The sequence below is a fragment of the Callorhinus ursinus genome, unplaced genomic scaffold, assembly GCF_003265705.2.
Source record: "Callorhinus ursinus isolate GAN/ISIS: 27379988/994484 unplaced genomic scaffold, GSC_fseal_2.0 scaffold17, whole genome shotgun sequence".
NCBI classification, from domain to species: Eukaryota; Metazoa; Chordata; class Mammalia; order Carnivora; family Otariidae; genus Callorhinus; species Callorhinus ursinus.
This window is the reverse complement of record NW_027397079.1, coordinates 34,800,801-34,821,497: the sequence shown is the minus strand read 5'-3', so window position 1 is coordinate 34,821,497 and position 20,697 is coordinate 34,800,801. Positions and strand designations below refer to the sequence as shown.

General features: G+C 57.2%; 2 protein-coding genes across 3 annotated transcripts in view; one reads left to right on the top strand and one right to left on the bottom strand.

The window, feature by feature from the left end:
- Positions 1–758: 758 nt before the first annotated feature.
- Positions 759–4,898, top strand: BRF2 (BRF2 general transcription factor IIIB subunit). Its single transcript, XM_025886197.2, has 4 exons — positions 759–1,040; positions 1,863–1,922; positions 2,380–2,701; positions 3,549–4,898. Exons 1-4 carry the CDS (start codon positions 887–889, stop codon positions 4,276–4,278), a joined length of 1,266 nt encoding a protein of 421 aa, XP_025741982.1. The 5' UTR covers positions 759–886; the 3' UTR covers positions 4,279–4,898.
- Positions 4,899–5,180: 282 nt separating this feature from the next.
- Positions 5,181–20,697, bottom strand: part of ADGRA2 (adhesion G protein-coupled receptor A2) — a 34,238-nt gene continuing 18,721 nt past the window's right edge. Inside the window, exons 3-19 of one of the 2 annotated variants that reach the window (XM_025886198.2) lie at positions 16,512–16,583; positions 16,175–16,246; positions 15,930–16,001; positions 15,487–15,650; positions 15,061–15,274; positions 14,339–14,503; positions 13,547–13,745; positions 12,881–13,030; positions 12,590–12,751; positions 11,537–11,761; positions 11,134–11,350; positions 10,336–10,544; positions 9,477–9,604; positions 9,040–9,163; positions 8,421–8,566; positions 7,888–7,977; positions 5,181–7,653 (exon numbers count right to left, since the gene is read on the bottom strand). In XM_025886198.2, the coding sequence (XP_025741983.1) occupies positions 6,402–7,653; positions 7,888–7,977; positions 8,421–8,566; positions 9,040–9,163; positions 9,477–9,604; positions 10,336–10,544; positions 11,134–11,350; positions 11,537–11,761; positions 12,590–12,751; positions 12,881–13,030; positions 13,547–13,745; positions 14,339–14,503; positions 15,061–15,274; positions 15,487–15,650; positions 15,930–16,001; positions 16,175–16,246; positions 16,512–16,583 (3,661 nt within the window). In that variant the 3' untranslated portion in view covers positions 5,181–6,401. The remainder of the gene's footprint in view (positions 7,654–7,887; positions 7,978–8,420; positions 8,567–9,039; positions 9,164–9,476; positions 9,605–10,335; positions 10,545–11,133; positions 11,351–11,536; positions 11,762–12,589; positions 12,752–12,880; positions 13,031–13,546; positions 13,746–14,338; positions 14,504–15,060; positions 15,275–15,486; positions 15,651–15,929; positions 16,002–16,174; positions 16,247–16,511; positions 16,584–20,697) is intronic. The other variant, XM_073902463.1, reaches the window with a different exon arrangement.

Here is a 20,697-nt window from a genome sequence, read left to right as displayed (position 1 = left end):
CAATTAGGATTTACTTAGAAAATACTCTCTTTGGTGCCTTTTAATTTATATTCAAACATAACAGAATTTAAATGTGTAAGCTTGGTTTCTATGATAGTGTAACTAGAGGCACAATTTTGCTCAAGATTCTTTGATCTATACTGTACCAAGTTAGGAACTTTGGACTCAGAATCTTGGAGTATCTTAAAGCTCAGCTTTTAAAAACACCTAAATCTGCTTGAAGCCTCCAGTTTGCCCAAAGCCTCACCACCCCCATATTCTTTCACTCCCAACTCCTTAGACATTCCTTGCCTAGCCTCTGAAAGCATTTGTGTTCGCCCCTCTGGATTTTCATTCAACTCCCTCATTCTAGAAAAACAGACTGCAAAGAGAGGAAACAACTTGCCTGGGAAAAGCCGCTCTGGAGAGTGGAACACAATTTCCTGCTCTCTCACTACAATATTCTTCCTTTTAGGCAAACTACTATGGCCAAAATCAACATTTGTTACCAAAGAGAAACGGAGAATCTACGACTCTCCTAGAGTTTCAGAAAAGAGAGTTGTGGGAACGGCAACAATTTCTTGTGTGTTAAGTGTGTCCATGTAGGTAGATACTTCACCCAAATTCAACCCCCAGTCAAACTGACCGCAGATACCAGGGGAGGCGAAGACGGGGTCCGCACTAGGAACCTTCTTTCCTAGCTCACCTTTCTACCCGAGCCCGCAGAGAAACGGACCGGAAGTGACGCGTGGTCGGCAGACAGAACTACCTACGTATACCGCGATTGCTCTGGCCGGAAGAGAAAGGTGCAGCGCTTAGAAGGCTCCCCTCCTAGTTCCTGCTTCACTATTGCTGTCGCCGACGTGGGAGTACAGACCTGAAAGCTTACGCGGCCCTGGGTTGTGAGATGCCGGGCGGCGGCCACTGCCCCGACTGCGGGTCCACCGAGCTCGTGGAAGACTCGCACTATTCGCAGAGCCAGCTGGTGTGCTCAGACTGTGGCTGCGTGGTCACCGAGGGGGTCCTTACTACCACCTTCAGCGACGAAGGCAACCTCCGAGGTATCTGTGCCGACCTTTCCAGGGCCGTGCGTATAGCCTGGGGTGGTGAGGGATTGATATCAGAGTCCTCTGATTCCTCTCGCGCTCTCTCGTCACGTGTACGCTAAACTACTGGAGAAAGCGAGCGAGTGAGCTGCAGGAGCTCAGGGACTGCCCTTCATCTGTGTTTTTCTAGCACCTAGTGCGGTATCTGGCATCCAGGTGTGTGTGTGTGTGTGTGTGTGTGTGTGTGTGTGTGTGTGTGTGTGTGTGTGTGTGTGTGTAGAGAGAGAGAATAATAAACGTGTGTGTGTGTAGAGAGAGAATAATAAACGTGTGTGTGTGTGTGTAGAGAGAATAATAAACGTTGACCAAGTGAAACAAAGAGAAACAAAGTTCCACTCAATTTACCTAGTCTGGGTGTGATGGAAGGATTGTGGGTCAATTCTTTACAAATACGGACAAATTATTACCCCCGAAGTAGTCTTTAGTACTAATTGGCAAAAATATCCTTTTTTTCTTTGCTTTCTGAGTCCCTGGCCAGTGCAGCCCTCAAAATCAAGTCAGGAAAATTGCCTGGATTGGATATGCAGGAGGGAGGGCTGAAAATTTGGAATACTCAAAGCCACTTTAGTGCGCTCCTGACCTTCCTCAATCTCTGTATTTGATACTACTTGTGGACATAGAAGACTGGATAGACTTTTAATGTGCAAAAATGGGTACCTTCTGTGAGACAGGGAGCAGAGCCTAATGATATGATTTCTCTCTGGTTTTGTATGGTGGGAGGCCAGGGGTCTGGTGAATAAAAGCTAAACAAGCTATTTCTTGTCCATTATCTTGCAGAAGTAACCTATTCCCGAAGCACAGGGGAAAACGAACAAGTTAGTCGCAGCCAGCAACGAGGTGAGAATCAACCTTTTGTGATATGGTGACCTTAAAGAAAATTCTCCTGATGGTCCAGCCCATCCTCTTGCTTTTCCTGTTTTCAGCATTATTGTGTAAGGTAGAGTAGAAGAGAATGGTAAATAGAAATAAAGAATGGAGGTGGTTCTAAGAGAGTATAAGTTCTAATTCAGTATACAGTTTGGGTTTGTTGGGGTTGTGTCAGAGGTAGAGCCACGCATCCCAGATCATACTTTGGCTTGGCTCTGAATCAAGCCAGCCTCCAAAGAATGGTGGGTTAAACTTGACTCTCTCCACAGATTTGTCTTTAGAATGACCTCACCAAATGTCACTCTTGTCACCGTAGAAAGGTGCATTATTCATGCATCTGGTATTGGAGGCAAGTTTAGCAAAAATTGCTAGGAGCTGCACAGTAGCGCCTTCGACCCCTCTTAACTCCTGTGGTGGGCTTTCTTAGGTCTCCGCCGAGTGAGAGACCTCTGCCGAGTCCTGCAGTTGCCATCGACATTTGAGGACACAGCAGTTGCCTACTACCAGCAGGCCTACCGGCACTCTGGAATCCGTGCTGCCAGGCTGCAGAAGAAGGAGGTGTTAGTTGGGTGCTGTGTCTTAATCACCTGCCGGCAGCATAACTGGCCCCTCACCATGGGAACCATCTGCACCCTGTTGTATGCAGATCTGGATGTGTTTTCTGGCACCTACATGCAGATAGTGAAGCTCCTGGGGCTGGATGTGCCATCTCTGTGCTTAGCAGACCTGGTGAAGACTTACTGCAGCAGGTACCCGCCCGCTGGGAAACCCTGGGATGGGCTGGCTCCTTAGGCCTGCGTCCTTTGACCTGTGGCTGGCTCTTTTTCACCAAAGCCCCTCGAAAGGGATTTGGGAGAAAAAATCTATTCTCCCTCCCTTGTGTCTAGGACTAATAAGGTTAATTCCATTTTACAGTTCTAAACTGCTGCCATTTCCAAATCCCTTTGGCCTTACTGCAGCCTAATGTTGTAGGCAAAGTAGGCGTTAGCCTTGGTACGGGGCTGCTGAGTTGCAGCTCTCATGTTGGCGTGGCCCGCTTGGCTGTGTGTAACAGCCCTGCCTCAGCAGGATCATCTGTGAATGCAGGTGAGAGGATGTTAGTGATGGGGCTGGAGGCAGAAGCTTGGGCCTTTTTTTTTTTTTTTCTCCTAAGTAGCTGTGTTCTTTTCTTTTTTTCTGAAAAATACCGTAGAAAGCAAAGGCTGTCAGTGTCAAGTGGTGTTGGTTTTCGTTTGCTCAGATACTTTCTAGCTGGATGACTATGGGCCTTTTTTTTTTTTTTTTAAACTATAAATGCATATAATGGGGTGTAGAGGAGATGAAAGGAGAACATTTGGAAAGCGCTCAGAATAATGGCTGACGGGGGTGCTGACAAACGTGTGCTTCCTTGTGGGTTCTCCTGCCCTTCACTGCACAAGTAGAACACTCCACCTGTCTTCTCTCAGCACCTGTAGAAACTCGCTACCCAGCAGGCTTGAGTGTTCCAAGGAGGGAGACTAGCTTGCCCGTCATTAGGAGACTGCTTTTCCTCACTTTGGCAGAGCAGCCCCCTCCCCCATAGGCACGGAGCCCAGACTCTCATTTTGGTTCTTTCAGCTTCAGACTGTTCCAAGCTTCCCCATCCGTGCCAGCCAAATATGTGGAAGACAAAGAGAAGATGCTGTCGCGCACACTGCAGTTGGTGGAGCTGGCGGACGAGACGTGGCTGGTGACCGGGCGGCATCCCTTGCCTGTCATCACTGCTGCTACCTTCCTGGCTTGGCAGTCGCTGCAGCCTTCAGAGCGTCTGACGTGCTCCCTTGCCCGGTTTTGTAAGTTGGCAAATGTGGACCTGCCCTGCCCTGCTTCCTCCCGCCTGCAGGAGCTGCTGGCTGTGCTGCTGCGGATGGCTGAGCAGCTGGCCTGGCTGCAGGTGCTGAGGCTCGACAAACGGTCTGTGGTGAAGCACATCGGCGACCTCCTGCAGCACCGCCACACGTTGGTCCGCAAGGCCTTTCGAGACGGACCGGCAGAGTCGGACGCTGGGGAGGAGGAGCAGCAGGGACGGGGCCAGGGGCCAGGGCAGGGAAAAGAGGAGGTGGCGAGTAGTTCCTTAGGTCCGCCCGAGGGCAAGCGGCCAGCCAGTCCTGCCCTTCTCCTCCCACCTTGCATGCTGAAGCCCCCAAAGCGGGTCTGTCCCCCACCCCCTATCTCCACGGCCACTGGAGACGAGGATATTTCTGACAGTGAAATAGAGCAGTATTTGCGTACCCCTCAGGAAGTGAGGGACTTTCAGAAAGCTCAAGCTGCAAGACAGGCTGCCACGGGGGGTTCTAACCCTCCCTGAGGTGCATCCGAGAGAGCACTCCCACCATTCGGACAGCAGCTTGATCATAGGCCTGTCCTATCTGGAGAAATAAGTGTCTGTGAGTCCTGAGGCAGGTTTTGTTTGTTTGTTTTCCTTGTTTAAAGGAACCAAGGGACTCTGCAGTTAATTGGACCCTGGGTCCTGGAATAGAAGTCAGGAGCAATGCAGGGACAGCTGGGTTGGAGAGAATCCCATCCCTGAGAGGGATGGTCCCAGAGAGGAAGGTGCACACATTCATGTTATGAGGGATGGCTTTCCTCCTAGCCTGGCTGGAGAATGTCAGGCTTTCTCCTGGTTTGGCTTGGATACACTGCTGCTGCAGGCCTGATGGGCCCTCCGTGCTGGTGTGGAGCGGTTGGTGTTGCGGATGCTATCAGCCCTCAGAGGTCGGGAACTGGGCACCTCTTGGTCCTGCATCCATCTACAGGCATGGGTGGGTTCTCATGTACAGGGGTCACAAAATCCTCTACCTCATAACAAAAGGACCGTGGGTGGACTAAAGTTATATAGCTCAAAGGGCTTTGCAAAATTTTAATATATTAAAACAAGAGGCATCTGCTAGAAAACATTCTATTGTATAAAACCCGAGCTTTTAAAAACATGTTTTCTTTGGCACTTTTCATCCCCTCCCTCCCTTTTCCCCAGCGTATTGCAAAAAGCTCTCCAGTGCTAAGGCATTGGCAGGGTATGTAAACAGCCAGCATACGTGGAAGAATAATACGAAGCTTTTTTTTTTTTTTTTTGGTCTAATATTGTCTGTGCAGCAAGCATAAATAACAGGATTCATCCCAAGGTGTGTCGGTTTTCTCCCCTCCCTTTTGTCTTTTGCCTTGGTGATCAGACTGCGGGAATATGGACACTGAGAGGGACCTGGAGCAGGTCTGGTTTTCCTGTTCCTCTTCCCCGGGCTCAGCTTTCCCTCCACTTTTCGTTGGGTCCTGTAGTAAAAGGCTGGTGGTTGTTTTTAGGTTGGGGGAAATACGGGTGCTGGTGTTTAAAAGTAGTGAAGGCACAGGCCCCACGTGAGCCACAGGGACCCAACCTGCCGCCCTGGGGGATTCAGCTTGGGCTTCTGTGAGGCAGGAAACTGGTTTGATGTTGGGGAGGTTTCTCCCTAATATGGAGCTAGAGATCAAATTCTTGGAATGGTTCTTGCATATGGCCTCATGGAGGCAGGGAAGTGCTCTTCCCCAGTGCCTTGGTGTTGGCAGGCGCAGACTGGGGATATGGGTCTTGTCATTGAACAGTAAGTGCTTCTCCAGCCCCGCCTGTGGCCTTGTGGTGGCACCTCTCTTCAGAGCACTGTTTATAGGGCCAGGTTTAGGGCAGGACTGCGTTCAACTCCAAATCTAAGTACTACTCTCTACTTGCCTCAGATCTTTCCTGGGTATCTGGCAGAGGCAGCTTCTTAGGCGCAGGGCCTTGGCTCTGTCCTGAGGCACCACCTCTAAAGCCCTGCTGTATGGTTTGCGCACCACTCCTGTGGGACATGTCTGTCCCCGATTGTGCACCCTTTCCCTAGAAGGCCATCTCCAGGGCTGCCTTGCACACTGTTCCACTTTCTCTTGCATAGTTTATCTTAAAAGCAGCACCTATGGGTCCTGGCCACCTGGCTCATCTGCTAGCCTGGCCGCCTAGTTGGCTGAAAGCTGGGTGGGGGAGAGGCCCTAGGATCTAGGCACAGATGGCTGACCGCAGAGGAGGGCAGTGAGGAGAGAACACGGTTCTCAAGCTCCGTCATCTGTGTTTTCCTGATGGGGCGGACGGCCACCAGCGAGGCAGGGTGGATGAGATGTGGGGAGTACCTAGGGAGGGGTCCACCTGGGGGCCGACAGCACATTCCCCCACTACCCTGGACGGCACCGAGTCGACTGCCCAAACTAGCCTGGGCTGGGACGGAAATGTATCCCGCTCGGGGTCCTGGGATCGTCGCTACCCCGGAGGGACGGCGCTCAGGGCAGTGGCAGGCCTTCTGCCTGTCCTTTTCCCCAGCCTCCGGGACTAACGCTGGTGTGTCTCCCTCAAACCTGCTGACGCACCGGTGGACGTCTTTGAGGGCCCCAGGGAAGCCGGTGTGTCCCACAGGGTTGCCCACCCCCGCCCTAGACGGTGGTCTCGCTCTTCCAGAGGCCCGTCTTCATGCAGGCGCCCGTGGCCGCCCCGCCGAGGTCATCGTACTTGGCCCCCTTGGGCGCGCCGTTGAGACTGGCGGCGTTGAGCGGGTACGAGCGCCGCTTGCTGTCCCGCTCGGGCGCGCCGACCCCTCCGCCCTTGAGGTTGTCGCGACTGACGCTGCGGCGCTGGCCCGGCCGGCCGGCCTCGGGGGCCGGCGCGGCGCTCGTGTCGCTGCCCTCCGACGGCGTGAGCATGGGCTCGCCCTCGAGCTGCAGGCCCGGGCTGTTGCGGCTGCTGCCCGGGTAGCTGTCGGACGGGCTGTTGTGCAGGCTGCCGCTCTCGCTGGACAGCAGCTCCGGCGCCCCGGCCGCCGCGCCCCCGCGCAGCGCCTTGAGCCGGTTCTTGGTGCCGGATTCCCCCGTGCGGTGCCCCTTGGCCCGACTCTTGTGCGCGCGGCGCCCGTGGTGCACGTTGTTGGGGTGGCGGGGAGCGAGGCCGCCCCGGGAGCCCGCGGGCTCCGGCTCCCCTTCCCCGCGGGCCCCCGCCTCGCACACCTGACTCTGGGCCAGCTGCAGGTTGGTGAGCTTGCAGGGGCCCAGGGGCGGCGCGTGGCTGCTGCTGCCGCCACTCGGGGAGGACTTGAGGGAGGGGGCGCCCTCTCCGAATACGGGGGAACCGTCCTCTGGGGCGGTGGGCTCGGCCCGTGGTGAGGCGCGGGAGGCCGAGGCCCGGGGGCAGCAGGCACGCCAGGAGGCCCTAACGTCCCGGCGCCGGGCGCAGTGGTGGGTGAAGACGAAGAGTCCCAGGGCGGAGGCCGCCGCCCCATATAGGCAGCTGCACACCACCCGGGGCAGCCAGCGCTGCGACACGGCCAGAGCCCCACAGGCCCACATGGCCAGGTACAGGAAATGCGTGGTCACCAGCGCCCCCAGTTGGACTCCCGGAGAATAGAGGCCGTCACCATCCTCCGGGGGCCCTGGTGTCACCACCCCAGCGCTCCCAGTAGCCAGAAGGGAACCTGAGTCATTCAGGAGGGGGCCGCTGCTCCTGAGCCTGGTGGAACCCCTCAGCTCCTCCCCTGTCTCCAGGGAGACCCTGCTGGTGCCCCCCTTCGGGCTCTGTGCCAGAGGACCCCTTAAGCGCAGCCCCGCACACAGGAAATAGATCCAGGTGATCAGCAGAATCAAAGCCACCGGGATGTAGAAGGCTCCTAGGCTCGGACGCCACACCAGCCAGCAGCTGAGGGGAGACACAGGCAGTGGGTGAGGACGGGGAGCATGTCTGAGGTGGCTGGGTGGTTGGGGAGATAGGACAGGGTGAGTGGCAAGGCAGAGACTGGCTTAGGCAACATGCGTGGGTTTGGGTTGGGTCACTGGCCAGGTGGGCCTGCAGGTGCCCCTGCCAGTGAAGTAGAAGGCATCCAGCATAGGGGCGGGTAGGTGTGGTGTGGGGCAGGCAGGCGGTGGCGCTCACTAGGGGCTGTGGTCCCGGTAGTTGTGGATGCTGACCGCAGCTGTGATACCACAGATAATGAGTGGGATCCCTCCGGCGATCAGATAGAACCTGGAGGGGAATGGGGTTTGGGGTCAGAGATGTGGGGAACCAAGTGGGTTGCAAACAGATGCTCAGACACCTTGACTCGGGGACTCTGTCCCATCCTCTTTCCCCTTTAAATTCTCTCAGATTATTTTTGCAGGCTCAGTAAGTTCCTAGGGGACTTGACTGTTCGATGCCACTCGGGTTGCCAGGATCCCTACCCAATGCCCTTTGGAGTCACTTCCTTCCCTGGCCTTGTCAGCCCTGAAGAGGGGTGCCCTAAGGGTGCACCCACTCCATGGCCTTGGGCAACTTGGCGCCACCTAGGGCTTTGCCTCTTCTCTCTTTGGAGAGTGCTCACCCAGGACTTTGGACCCGCCCCGCCTCCACCCTGGGAAAACAGATGGTGGTGTCCTTCACCCGCCTCGGAGCCCTTCACCCTTGCAAAGCTGACAGTTGGAGGCCAGTACCGGAGCATGGGGCGGGGCGCGGGCGGGGCCGAGTCCCCTTCTTGTGGAGGGGGCGCTCTCCAGGTGAGCTCCTTGTGGAGGACTCGGGCCTTCACACCCATCCAGAGCAGTGTGGACAACGAAGAGTAGTGCAGAGTGATGCCCACCTGCGGGATCAAGCCACAGAGGCTGGGGGACCAGGCCGCTAGTACTGGAGCCACCCCAGAGCCCCAATCCACGGTATTACTCTCCCACTCCTCCCACTGTTCCACCCCCAGCTCTACCCTGAGCCTCCTCAAGGTTCTGTCCCTGCTGTCACCCTCTCTCCTTCCAGCCCATGCTTCTCTCCCACTCGGGGGACTTTTCACAACCCTGCCGTTGCTGTCTGCCTTGTCCCTGACCTCTCCTCCATTGCAGATCCCCAGTCTCCACTTTGAAGACCCATCTCGTAGTTTCTCTACTTCTTACCACCCCGACTCCCATGGCCCCCACGCCAGCAAGGCTGGACACAACGGCGGACCTGCAGCCTATTAGCAGGAGCCCCCGTTTTTTCCCGTGCACCTCCTGACTCTGTGCCTAGGCTGCCACCACTCATCTTGGACCGCCCCCCACCCCCACTCCAGCCCCTTCTCCTGCTTACTGCCTGGCAGATCATGTGGTAGTTGGTGAGTGTGATGCCTCCAGCAAAGACGGCGGAGGTCATGGCCATGTGGAAGCACAGGTTCAGCAGCATGTGCCAGCCCTTCCGGGACACATGGATGGAGCTGCCCCAGAAACAGTCTTTAATTAATGGGCCACCCACCCAAGGTCAGGTCCATGGGGTCTCAAGGCCATTGGGAGAGCAAGGGGGGAAGGCAGATATCTGTGCGCATGTGTGTGTGTGAATGTGAGAGATGCCCCAGGGCAGGGAGGGCTTAACCCCCAAAATGTGTTTTCCAGCCCTGGAACCTTCCAGTAAGATGCTAGGCAAGAGCCTGGGGACGCCATGTGGACCCACTTAGGAAAGGAACCCTTGGCCAGTACTCAGGGAGACCCACAGCCTTCCCTCCCCATCCTCCCCACCGCAGGGGCCCCCACCTGTGGTTGAGGATGTAGGTGATGATGGTGGAGAAGAGGCAGAGCAGCAGCAGGCCCGTGCAGGGGTACACGACAGGATGCAGCCCTGCCCCAGAGCCCCCCGCCTCCCTGGGGAAGGCACTCAGCTCCTGGAAAGAGTAGGAAAGAGGAAGTAGTAGGAAGCCAGGGGTAGAGGCCACCCCATGGAGTCCTGGCCAGTCCCCCACACCATTCTTCCTCTTCCCAAGCCCGGTCAGCTTTGGTCCTCAGCTTCGGCCCCTCGTCCATCCAGGTGGGCAAAGATGTAAGTGTGGAGACAGCCACTCTTAGAAAGTCAGTCCCAGGTAGTGTTAATGATCTACCGGTCCCTCCCTCCTCGTCTCTTGCCCTTCTGGGGACTCTTCTCAGCCTAAAAATCAGAGATGACGGAAGAGGGGGAGGTTTCTGTCTATAATCCAGCTGCGTGTCTGCTCAGGATCTGGGAAAGTGGGGTGCAAAATGTGGTGAGGGAGGGGGGAGCCAGACCATGAGTGAGGAGGGTGACCAGAAAGGAGAAATGGTCCCAGATTTTTTCCCCCCACTTTAACAATCTGGGTCTCAGAGAGTGCAGGATGTGAAGACCAGGCTGGGTAGTTCCAGATCTATCTGTCTCGATGAGTGGAGGCAGGACCTCCCTGTCTCCTGAAAGATGAAAAAGGTGTGGGGAAGACCAGAGGGACATTTCCCCATGAATCCTACAGTCATGAGGCCTGATGAGGCCGCTGTCCTTTCTGTAGTTCAATATGGCTCCAGGTGATCAGAATACTCCTACCCTCACCCCCACCTCACCCCTGGTCCCTGGTCCCTGGTCCTCCCAAGTTCCCACCGCCATTCCACTCACCACGAGCACGGCCACGTTGCCCAAGTGCCGGCAGTGCAGGGAGCTGACATTGGGCTGGCTGGAGCGGAGCTGGCAGCCCTCGGAGCTCCAACCCCCGGGGCCCCCCGGCCCGTCCTGGCTCCACCAAGCTGCCATAGGTTCAGCCCCCTCAGCCCAGTGCCGAAGTGAAATGGCCACTGGCTCGGTCAGGTTGCCCACACCACAGCCACCTGCAGGGGAGAGGGAGGTCCACACGGGTAGAACCAAGGTAGAACCAGGCCGTGGGGAGGCTCACCCTACAGAGCTAAGCAGCAGCAAGACAGCAGGGCTCCCCGGGGGGGGCAGGGCGTGTGCTGGGCTTCCGGATGGAGTTGGATGCCAGTTCGGGCCCTGCCTTCCAGGTTGTCCGTCTCACCAGGGAGACCCAAGGATGAATCAAAAAGCATTGGGAGGTGGCCCATTCTAAATGCCAAACGAGTGATGGCTGGGCTCAGGGAAAGGAAGGGAGAAGGTAATTCTGAGGGACAGGAAGGTGAAGAGAGGACTCGGGGTAGAGCGGGGGGGTGTTTGTAACCCTTTTGAAATTTGACAGATCTGGGCTATAAATTCCAATGTCTTCCAGAGCCTTTTCTCCAGCAGTCCCTTCCTTGAGAGGATGTCTCTTTCCCTTATGCCCCTGGGAAATGCTGAGGGGCCACTCTCCTTGGCCACCTCCCCCAGGGTGTTAGGGGGGCTGTGGGTGAGGGGAGGGCAGGGGGAAGGGGCACCGGGCAGACACTTGGGAGCGCTCCGTGCAGCATGGGGAGCTCAGTCCCTTACTGGTTCCAGCAAAGATGACGGGGGTGGCCACACCGCGTCTCTTGCCAGGCCCAGCGGCTCCAGGGCGAGAGGTGTTGCCGTGGCTGCGGAAGAGGCGGCCATTTCGGAAGACCAGCAGTTGCAGGGTGCAGTCTGGGGGGACAGGGGGAGCCAGGGCAGCCGGAAGGGACGAGAACAGACTGGGCGGCAGCTGGATGGAGGCCAGGGCCACGCTGTTCTGGGGGGACATGGGAGTTCCTCAGAGACATCTGGGAACCCCTAGGACTCGGGCCTTCCGGTCCCCTCCTCCCCCCTCCCCTGAACCCCCTTTTCTGGATCTGCTTCCACTCACACTCACACACACCCCGCCCCAGGCACCTGCGTCTAGGCGTGTCCGCCCCCGCGGCCCACCCCCGGTGCCCACCTTGATGTGGAAAGAGGACAGAGAAATGCTGGGTCTCCCTGTGGTACAGCGGAAGCGGAGCTGCTGGTCAGCCAGGGGCTCGGGCTCCGGGGAGGGGTTCTGGCTAGGGCCCCCGGGCCGCACGCCTGGGGCTCCTGCCTCCCTTCTCTGGAAGGCTGTGCAGGTCAGCCCCACGTAGCTGTGGGGCTTGATGAGGTAGGCCTCCAATGCCACGTTCCGTGAGTTCTAGGGACAGGGAGCCTGTCACCTCCCCATCTGAGATACAGCAGCTCTCTCTTGGCTTCGCACCCGCCACTGCCCACTCCCCCTCCCTGCAGGTTTGCTCAGGCTGTGCCCCCCTACACGTTATTCCTGTCTTCTCAAGGCCTGGCCATGTGACATCTGCTGTGGGGGCTCCCCAAGCCCTGGCCATGGCACCTTCTCTGAGAGCCTTCCTCCCACTCACACCCTACCTTGTATCTGGCTCACCTCTTAGCGGATACTAGTTCTGCCACCCCAGCCAAGCCACAGAGGAGGGTCCACGTCCAGCCTCCTTACACCACCCGGGGTGCCTAGCACAGTATCTTGCACGTAGAAGATGCGCTGTGGTGGTTGTTCATCGGTTCACAACCCACCATTGGCAATGTCACCCTCTTCTTAGGGAGCAGGAGTCTCCGTGATTCCTCATTCTATCACAGTGCTGTCGCCTGCTTCCAAGTCTCCTCCTATATTCATCCCTTCGGCTCCTTTTACCCTGCCTCCTGTTTATTTCTGTTGGGCTAGCGTTAACAACTCGGTTCCCCACCATGAAGTCTGGCATAACTTCTCCCTGTCACTGGCCCCCTCCCTCTCCTCTGCACTGCCCCTGACGACTCGGAGGCAGATTCCACACAACTGAGTCATGCACCAGGGTTCTCGCTAGCTGGGCTCATGGCAGGTGCATACTTGGAGGACCTGCTGCCCGGAGACAGGAGTGTTTTCCTCCTGGCAGGCAGGGGCCGGCCCCAGTTGACTCTAAGGTCCCTCCCAGGGCTGGGCTCCCCAAGGAGCTCCCTCCCAGCTGACCCATATTACCACAGAGATGTGCTGGGCGTGGGGGCTGAGGGCAGCCCCCCCGATGCGCTCCAGGGCGCCCACGATGCCACTGCAGGCCTTGTCCTCGCGCTGGGCCAGCCACAGCAGGTGCTCGTCCACCAGCATCAGGTTGCTGGCCATGTCCACCATCACCTCCACCAGCTGGCGGCGGGGGGGCAGGGAGTCACTGAGGGCAGGAGTCGGGTGTGGGGCCCAGGGGCTGGGGGCACAAGAGGCTTGAGCAAATGGGGGGCGGTTTTCAGGGGCCCCAGAGGCCGGGTTGAATCTCACCTCTTTGATCTGGTCGACATAACCCAAAAATTTCTGGATCATCTGAGCCACGTAGACAACATCCATCATGTCCGAGAAGCTGGCTGCCTCCGCCGTGTACACGCGCAGCTGGTGAGCCAGGGTCAGCGCATTGGAGGCGTTGATGGGCATCTGGGAGAATTGAAGGAGAAAGGAGATGGTCCAGTTCTGCCCCTTCTCCCGGAGAACTGCCCCTAGGGGGCCCCCTTGTCTGTGCCGACGCTCGGGGCGATAAGGCCTGGGGAGAGGGGTCTAGCCCACCAGCGGGGTCTAATCAAGACAAGAGGCACATGGAAGGAATGAACTCATCAGGACTCAGGGATGCCCACTTCTAACACCACTGGCCTAAGGATAATGGGACAACCTCACGCTCTCCTTGTTTTCCTCCTTCAGGCTGCCCTTGCTGTGTTTGGGAATAAAGATGCTTGGGGTGGCCCTGGAGGGGGAGGAGGAGGGATCTGAATGCCCTAGAAGGAGAAAAGCTAGATGAGAAGACCAAGAGCCCCTCACTGCTCACGCCCACAGACTGGAGGCACAGCAGAGCCCACAGCCATGAAGGGGCTCCCCTCCCCATTCCCCAGAACCAGAGCTGATGGGATGCCACCACCTTCCCCCCCCCCCCCCGCCCCTCTCCTCTCCTGGCCTCACCAGCACGAAGGTGTAGAGCACCCGGGTGATGTCATTGGTGTATAGACAGTGGGAGTAGTCCCCTGGCTCCCAGCGGCCAGCTCGGTCACACCGGCGGGAGGCTCGGGTGCCTGGGGCCCCCCCACTCAGGGGCACCGAGGTGAAGGGGTACTGTAGGCAGGACTGGTAGGCTGTGATGCCAGCCAGAGTCCGAGGCCACCTGGGGGCAGAGGCGGGAGGTTGCTGATGCCCCAGCTCCTCAGAGCAAGGGTCCCTCCTCTGCCCTTAGACCTGGGATGCTGAACCCCTTGGGACCTGGGGGAGGGATTCAGAGAGAGGGTTCGGACTGGCCTTCGAGGGGCTCCGAGGGGCTCCCGAGCTCCACCTTCTCTCTGAGTCCGTGTTTGTTCAGACCTGGAGCCCTGACTTCAAGCCCCTTACCCTTTCTGGGCTTGAGTGTTCTCAGCTGTCCATGGGGAGGATAATACCTGCCCTTCCTCACGGAGACGCCCATGGGGATATTAAAATCTGATATCCGTTGTGGGATAGTTTTGTGAACTATTAATGCAAAGTAACAAGACAAACAAAAAAAACCCACCCAAACTTTTTGTTCTGCACAGCATATGTCACATGGGGACTTTATACAAAAAGATAAGGTCTCTGTAAAAACAACAGCGGGACAGTGGGACTTGGGGCTGGGGACTTACAGGAGATGGGCAGCCGGGAGGGGGGGAGGGGCGCGTGTTCTCCAACGACGACGCAGGAGCTGGGGCGGAGGTGGGGGCGGGGCCAGGGTGGCAGAGGGCACCGCACCTGAAGTCCCCGCGGTTGTTGGCAACTCGCTCAGCGGGGCAGTAGGAGGCGGAGGTCTCCAGCACCACAATCTCCACCTTCTTGCTGGCGTTGCCCTGGGCCGTGGACACGGAGCACTCCCACTCCCCTGACGCCCACACGCCGATGTGAGACAGGGTCAGCTCGCTGCGGGCGGGCGGAGGGCTGGCTGCGCGAGGCACTCTCGGTGGCCGCGCCACCCTCCCTAAGCGCCCTGGCCCCGTCTACCCACACGCAGCCCCTGACTGGGGGCGTGTGGGGCAGGAGCTCTGGGGTTCTTTTCTCTTTGACTGAGCGAGGGATACAAGTACATACTCCTTTAATTCCGACTGGCCTTATGGTATGGTTTTCCTGAACTTCAATTTCCCCACCCTTAGCATGGAGCTAATAGGACCTCCCATGCAAGTCTCTTGGAGAGATTCAGTCCCATAATTTGGTGAGAGTCACTATATACATTGTAAAAGCGCTAAAGAAACGTCAAATGTAATCCTTTTTTTTTTTTCTATCAGGCGTTGACTTTCTATCGCCTAGTCAGACCATTTATGACTCAGTCCTGGATTTCCATAAACACACACGTGTGCTCTCACGCATAGGAACTACTCTCCAGAACATGTCTGAGCAGGGCTCCTTTGGGGGGCGGGTGATGGGCACTGTGCCTCCCCTACCCCATGCCTTGGGCTGGGAAGGGGCAGCAGGGCCTGTACCTGGTGATGAAGGTGCAGTCGTGGATGAGGCTCTCGGCCAGGAGGATGCCCGCCTGCTCGTCGCCCTCTAGGGGGGCCCGGTTGTGGTACCAGCGGATGCGGGTGTCATTGCCCAGGTAGCTGGCGGAGCACTGGAAGGGCAGCCGGTCACCCTGGAACACGACTTGGCGCAGGGACGGGATGAGGTGGTGCGTGTGCAGCTCCAGGGCCCCTTCTGTGGGAGGAGACATGGGCAGGGAGGCCTTCATGCACCAGGGTGGGACCCCCAGTTGGATCTGAGGGAGAGGATGCATGCCCTGGAGAAGGCGCCCACCACCCAATGACCCTTAAGGCAGAGGGAGCATGGAGCCAGCGGGGGGGGGGGCGGGGGGGCTTCAGGAGCGCATCTGCACCAAGCGGCAGGTGTGCAGGGGGGGATGTGCTCACCGCAGCGCAGCTGGGCCTCCTGGAGGCCCCCCAGGGCCTGGGCATGAAGGGCACTGGGGTAGGCACAGAGTGTGTGCTCGGACAGCTGCAGGGAGCGATTGCGGGCCCAGGACAGTAGCCAGCGCAGGCGGCAGTCACATGTCAGGTACTCGGTGCCCAGATCCCTGCAGAATGGGGAGAGGGGCCACAGACTAGAGCACAGCGAGTGTGGGCTCCAGGGCGGGGATGGAGCCCTGGGAGAGACTGTGGCTTGAAGGGGTATGGGGGGTACATGCGCACCCCCAGCCTGGCGATAGTGGGAAGTCAAATACGGCGGTTTCAGCCATTGCCCGTCCTGCCTACTCATAAGGCTGGCCACCGTGGTCATGATGCTTATGTGTGTCCTTCCTGGGCAGAGAAAGGCAGCAGGGCTCTGAGTCCTTGGGCTGGGAACAGATACTCACACAACCTTAAGGGCTGGCAGCTCATCAAAGACCCCAGGTTGCAGATTGGAGAAGATGTTTCCAGATATGTTTCTGCAGGGAACAGGGAGCCAGGATCTTAGGGTCTCCCTGGGCCAGAGGAGGGAGGAGTGAGTGAAGGGAATGCGGGGGGCCTATGAGGGTCTGCTGCTGCCTCCTTCCTCCCAACCCCTCTTTCGAGGCGAGCCTTCCCTCCCCCTCCTCCCCACTAACTGCCCCTCACTCACAGTCGGAGAAGCCTGGGGAGGCCTTGGAAGGTCTCAGACGTGAGACAGCCAATCCGGTTGTTGGAGAGATCTCTAGGGGGACACACACAACCTCAGCAAGCCGGCCAGACAGTAGCACACGGATCCGCTTGTGTGGGACACACGTGTGTGGCCGGGGCTTGTGTGGGAGCAGGATGAACGAGGAGATGGGCTTGAAGTGTCTCCCCCAAACACTGTGTGGGGAGAGGGGAGCTCTGAGTGGGGAGACAAGAAGGGATAGCTGGTCCTGGGACCCAGGGGACCATCTCCAGGGAGGGGGCGGGCTGGGAGGGCTTGGGGGGCAGGACATGCCACTCACAAACGCTTCAGCTCCCCCAGGCCCAGGAAGGCACCAGGCTGCACCGTGCTGATGACATTGTTCCTCAGGTCCCTGTGGGAGGCAAGTGGGAGCCCTCAGCCCTCTCCCACTCTGGGGGCCACACACTCCCCTGGGGTGGGGAAGCCCCATTTTTACCAGCAGTGTTGGGAAGTGGATTTTCTTCTACTCTCCTCAGTGCTGGTGGGGAGGTTGGACGAAGGACCCCAACTCTCAGATAGGTCTCCTTGCCACCCACCCCTCCCCCGGCTACCATCAAGGGGTGCTGGTCAGAAAGATGTCAGGAAGAATATAGAAGCCAAGAGATGGGATGGGGTCCCCTTGGGTGGAAACAAGGAATGGAGCCAGCACTGAACTAGGAGCCGGGAGGCCTCACCCAGGTCGCTCCCATCTGAGCTGCCAAGGATCTCACAGGGGCTATGAGAACCATTTGAAAATGGGAGGGAAAGTCTTTTTTTTTTTTTTTTTTTAAGTCTTTCGTAAATTGCTATACAAAGGTAAGATCTTCTGGAGCCTGGCCCTGGGGGAGGTACTTCCATAGCTGTTCTGTCCATGTTGATCTCTCCATCTGACAGGTGAGGAAACAGGTCAGGCAGCTGATGACCGCCTGCAGGCTGACCCGGGTCTCTGACTCCAAGGCAGAATTATAAACCCCCATGGCAGCCCCTCATTCTTCAGAAGAGGAAGGCAAGGCTGAGGGGGTAAAGACTTGCTCACCTGCCTCCCCCCCCGTCCCCCCAGGGTCTCCTAGGAGCCCACAGTGCTGAGGGAAGGTGGCAAGGGAAACGCCATCCCTGGGCTGAGCTCCAGCGGGTCCAGACAGAAGGTGGTGCCTCCCCACCCCAGGGCTCCATGGGGCCAAGGGCCACCCACTCAGGGGAGTGAAGTGCAGGTTAGTCATCAGAGCAGCTTCTGTCCCAGGATTTGGTTGCTCAAAGGCAACCACATGACCAGACAGCAACCCTCCTCCCTTACATCCCCTCCCCCAGTGGTGGCGGGGACAGAGGTGAAGGGGCAGTTCCTGCCCCCTGGGGCCCCACCAGTGCCCACCTGGCCCCAGCTCAAAACCAGACTGGCAGCTCTCTGGGGCCACTAAGGACCAAGGTGAGTGCTGGCCCACTGGCTACCCTCCCATCCTCTGCTTTCTGAGCACAGCCACCAGAAGAGGTGCTTAGACCACCAACTGGCCATTCACCCAACTACTCAAGGACCACCTGAGTCTTTCCTGAGCCCAACCAGCACGCTTGCAGCCCCACAGAGCAATGTGGCAGGAAGCCTCACTCCTCAGCCAGCCTGCCTGCCCTCCTGGGACCCTGGGATGGGGGCTGCAGCCTCCTTGCTTGCTCTCTGCTCTCCACCCAGGCAGAGGGTGCTTATGAGGCAGAGGGCTGGGGTGGAGGATTCCTGGAATTAATCAACCTGTTGGAAAGAGCCTACACAGGAAGGAGGAGATTGACAGAGATATCTGGGGTCGACCTGTTTTCCAAGGCCCTGTGACCCTCCAGCCCAGGCTGACACACGGGGCACTTGGCCCTGCCTGCCAAAGTCTCAGGGATATGTCTGGATTATGGGTAGGAGGGGGTTAACCAGCCACTCCCAGCTCTGGGAGAGGAAATGGGTGTCCAGGATGGGGAGGTGCCATCCCACCAGGGGGCCTGTTTTCGCATAGCCAGTCCCAGCTGGGGACAAAAACACCCAGAGAGAGAGAGAGAGAGAGAGAGAGAGAGAAATGAAACACCCTCATACCAAGGACTTGGCCTCCATAACCCTAAGCCCCTTGAGAAAGAAGGGAAAGCCACCAGAAGGGGCCAGCTTCCTAAAGAAGAGATGGCTTCCATACTCAGGCGTGCTGGTGGTACCCCAGCAGGGAACGTGCAAGAACGCAGACCCTGGATGCTCATGCAGTATGGAGACCGGAGATGGACGGGGTTGGGGGGGGGAGTGCCCCGCCTGCCCTGGGTTGCCCCTCCTGCCGGCACCCCCCTTTTGGTTCCCCACCCTCAAAGCAACCCCCTCCGGTGCCGTTCCAGCATGTGCCCCCTGGCCCCGGTTGGGGTCTGGCCATTCTCAGGGCTCTGCCTCCCACCCCCACGCAGGGGACGGGCAGAGGGAAACACATTCCTCATTGTGTCACTTCCCTTCATGGGCTGCCAAGGGGCTGAGGCCGCAGCCCCCCGCCTCTTCCCTCTCCGCTCGCTGTGTTTATTCTCATTTCCTCCCTGGCCCCCCTTGAGAGCCCCCACCCCGCCTGCCCCACTGATGCTCTGCAGATGGGAGCAAGGCGGCCACTTGGGCCCCAGCCCCTTCCTGCCCTGGATTTCCTGCCGCCCAGAGCCATGCCGGGGCCCTCTGAGAGGGGAGCTTCCACCAAGCGCTGGCATTCCTGCCCCCTTGCCTCACGCCCACAGAGTGGTTTCAGGGGTGACCCAGGCAGCCCCTCGAGTGCCCAGAAGGGCCAGGCCTGGGTCTTCTCCTGAGGGGTGCAGGCCCACGGCTGCTCACTGGGCTGAGCTCTGACAGCCCGGTGGGGTCCTGGTCTCTAAGGCAGGGGAAGCAGGTTGGGGCTCTACCCTCCCTAGCAGCAGGAGGAAATGCTATCCTAGAACTTGGATTTTTTTTTTTTTTGACCAGCAAGGTCCCGATAGGTTGGTGCTTCTTGCTATGGACTCCTGCCTCAGAAAAATGCACTCTACCCAACACTGTGTCCATGATTTCAGGGGGCTTGTGGAACCCAGGTGATGAACCCCTGCCCTGGATTGTCTAATCTGATCCCTTCATTTCTTTCCTTTTTTTCCCTTAAGATTTAAAAAAAATTTTAAGAAATTCCTACACCCAGGGTGGGGCTCGAACTCACAGCCCCAACATCAAGAGTTGCAAACTCCACCGACTGAGCCATCCAGGTACCCCAAGATCCCTTCATTTCTTAGGTGAGGTCATGGGGGTGAACAGATGTTTCTATGATGTGGAATCTCTCATCTTCTCCCTGCCTCCATAGAGCCCAGGTCTTGGAAGCTGGGAAAGGTTTGGTGTGTGGATGGAGCCTCCTCTCCCGACCACCCCTCGCCCAACCCAGAGCAGGCTACCCTGACTCAAGGCATCCTCTCCCTGTATCTATGCCAGTATGGAGAATGGACTCTATGGCAGAAGTCGGGGAGGGGGGCTGTTCCTGAGAGCAAATCATACCCTATACCCTTCTTGGGAAAGCTGGAGCTCAGGAAGCTGAGTGTAAGACTGAGTATGGAAGCAGAAGCAACAAAAGAGATTAATAAAGTGGACTTCATAAAAACTTAAAACTTCTGCTCTCTGAAGGACACCATCAAGAAAGTGAAAGGCAACCCAGGGAATGAGAGAAAATGTTTGCAAATCATGTATCTGATAAAGGACTCCTATCTAGAACATACAAAGAACTCTTCCAACTCTAATAATAAAAAGACAAATCAGCTGAAAAAAATGGGCAAAGGACTTGCATAGACATTTCTTCAACGAGCAGATACAAATGACCAAATAACACACGAAGAGAGAGTCGACACTCTTAAGTCATTAGGGAAATGCAAAGCAAAACCACAGTGAGATATCACCTCATATGCGCTAAGATGGTGATAATAGAAAAAATGGGCCACAGCAAGAGTTGATGTGGGTGTGGAAAGACTGGACCCCTTATACATTACTGGCGTAAAATGGTGCAGCCACCGTGAAAACCAGTTCGGCAGAGTTACCAAGGGACCCAGCAATTGCACTCCCAGGTACATGTGCAGGAGAAAGAAGGGTACGTCCGCGCAGAATCCTGAACAGGAATGGTCACAGCCCCAGAGTGGAAACATCCCAAGTGCCCGTCACCGGATAAAGCTTCTGTGTTCCATTCGCACAACAGAATACTATTCGGCCGTATTTTATGGAATGAACTGCTGATATATGCTATAATCTGGATGAGGCTTGAAGCCATTATGCTAAGTGAAAAAAGCCCAGTTATAAAGGATTACATATGATATGATTCCATTTAGATGAAATGTCCAGAATAGGCAGATCTACAGAGGCAGAGAGATTAGTGGTTGCTTAGGGCTGGGAGTAGGAGGGGGAGTGGGGAGTGGCTGCTAATGATGCACGGTTGCTTTTGGAGATGATGAAAATGTTCTAAAATTAGACGACGATGGCTGCACAACTGTGTGAA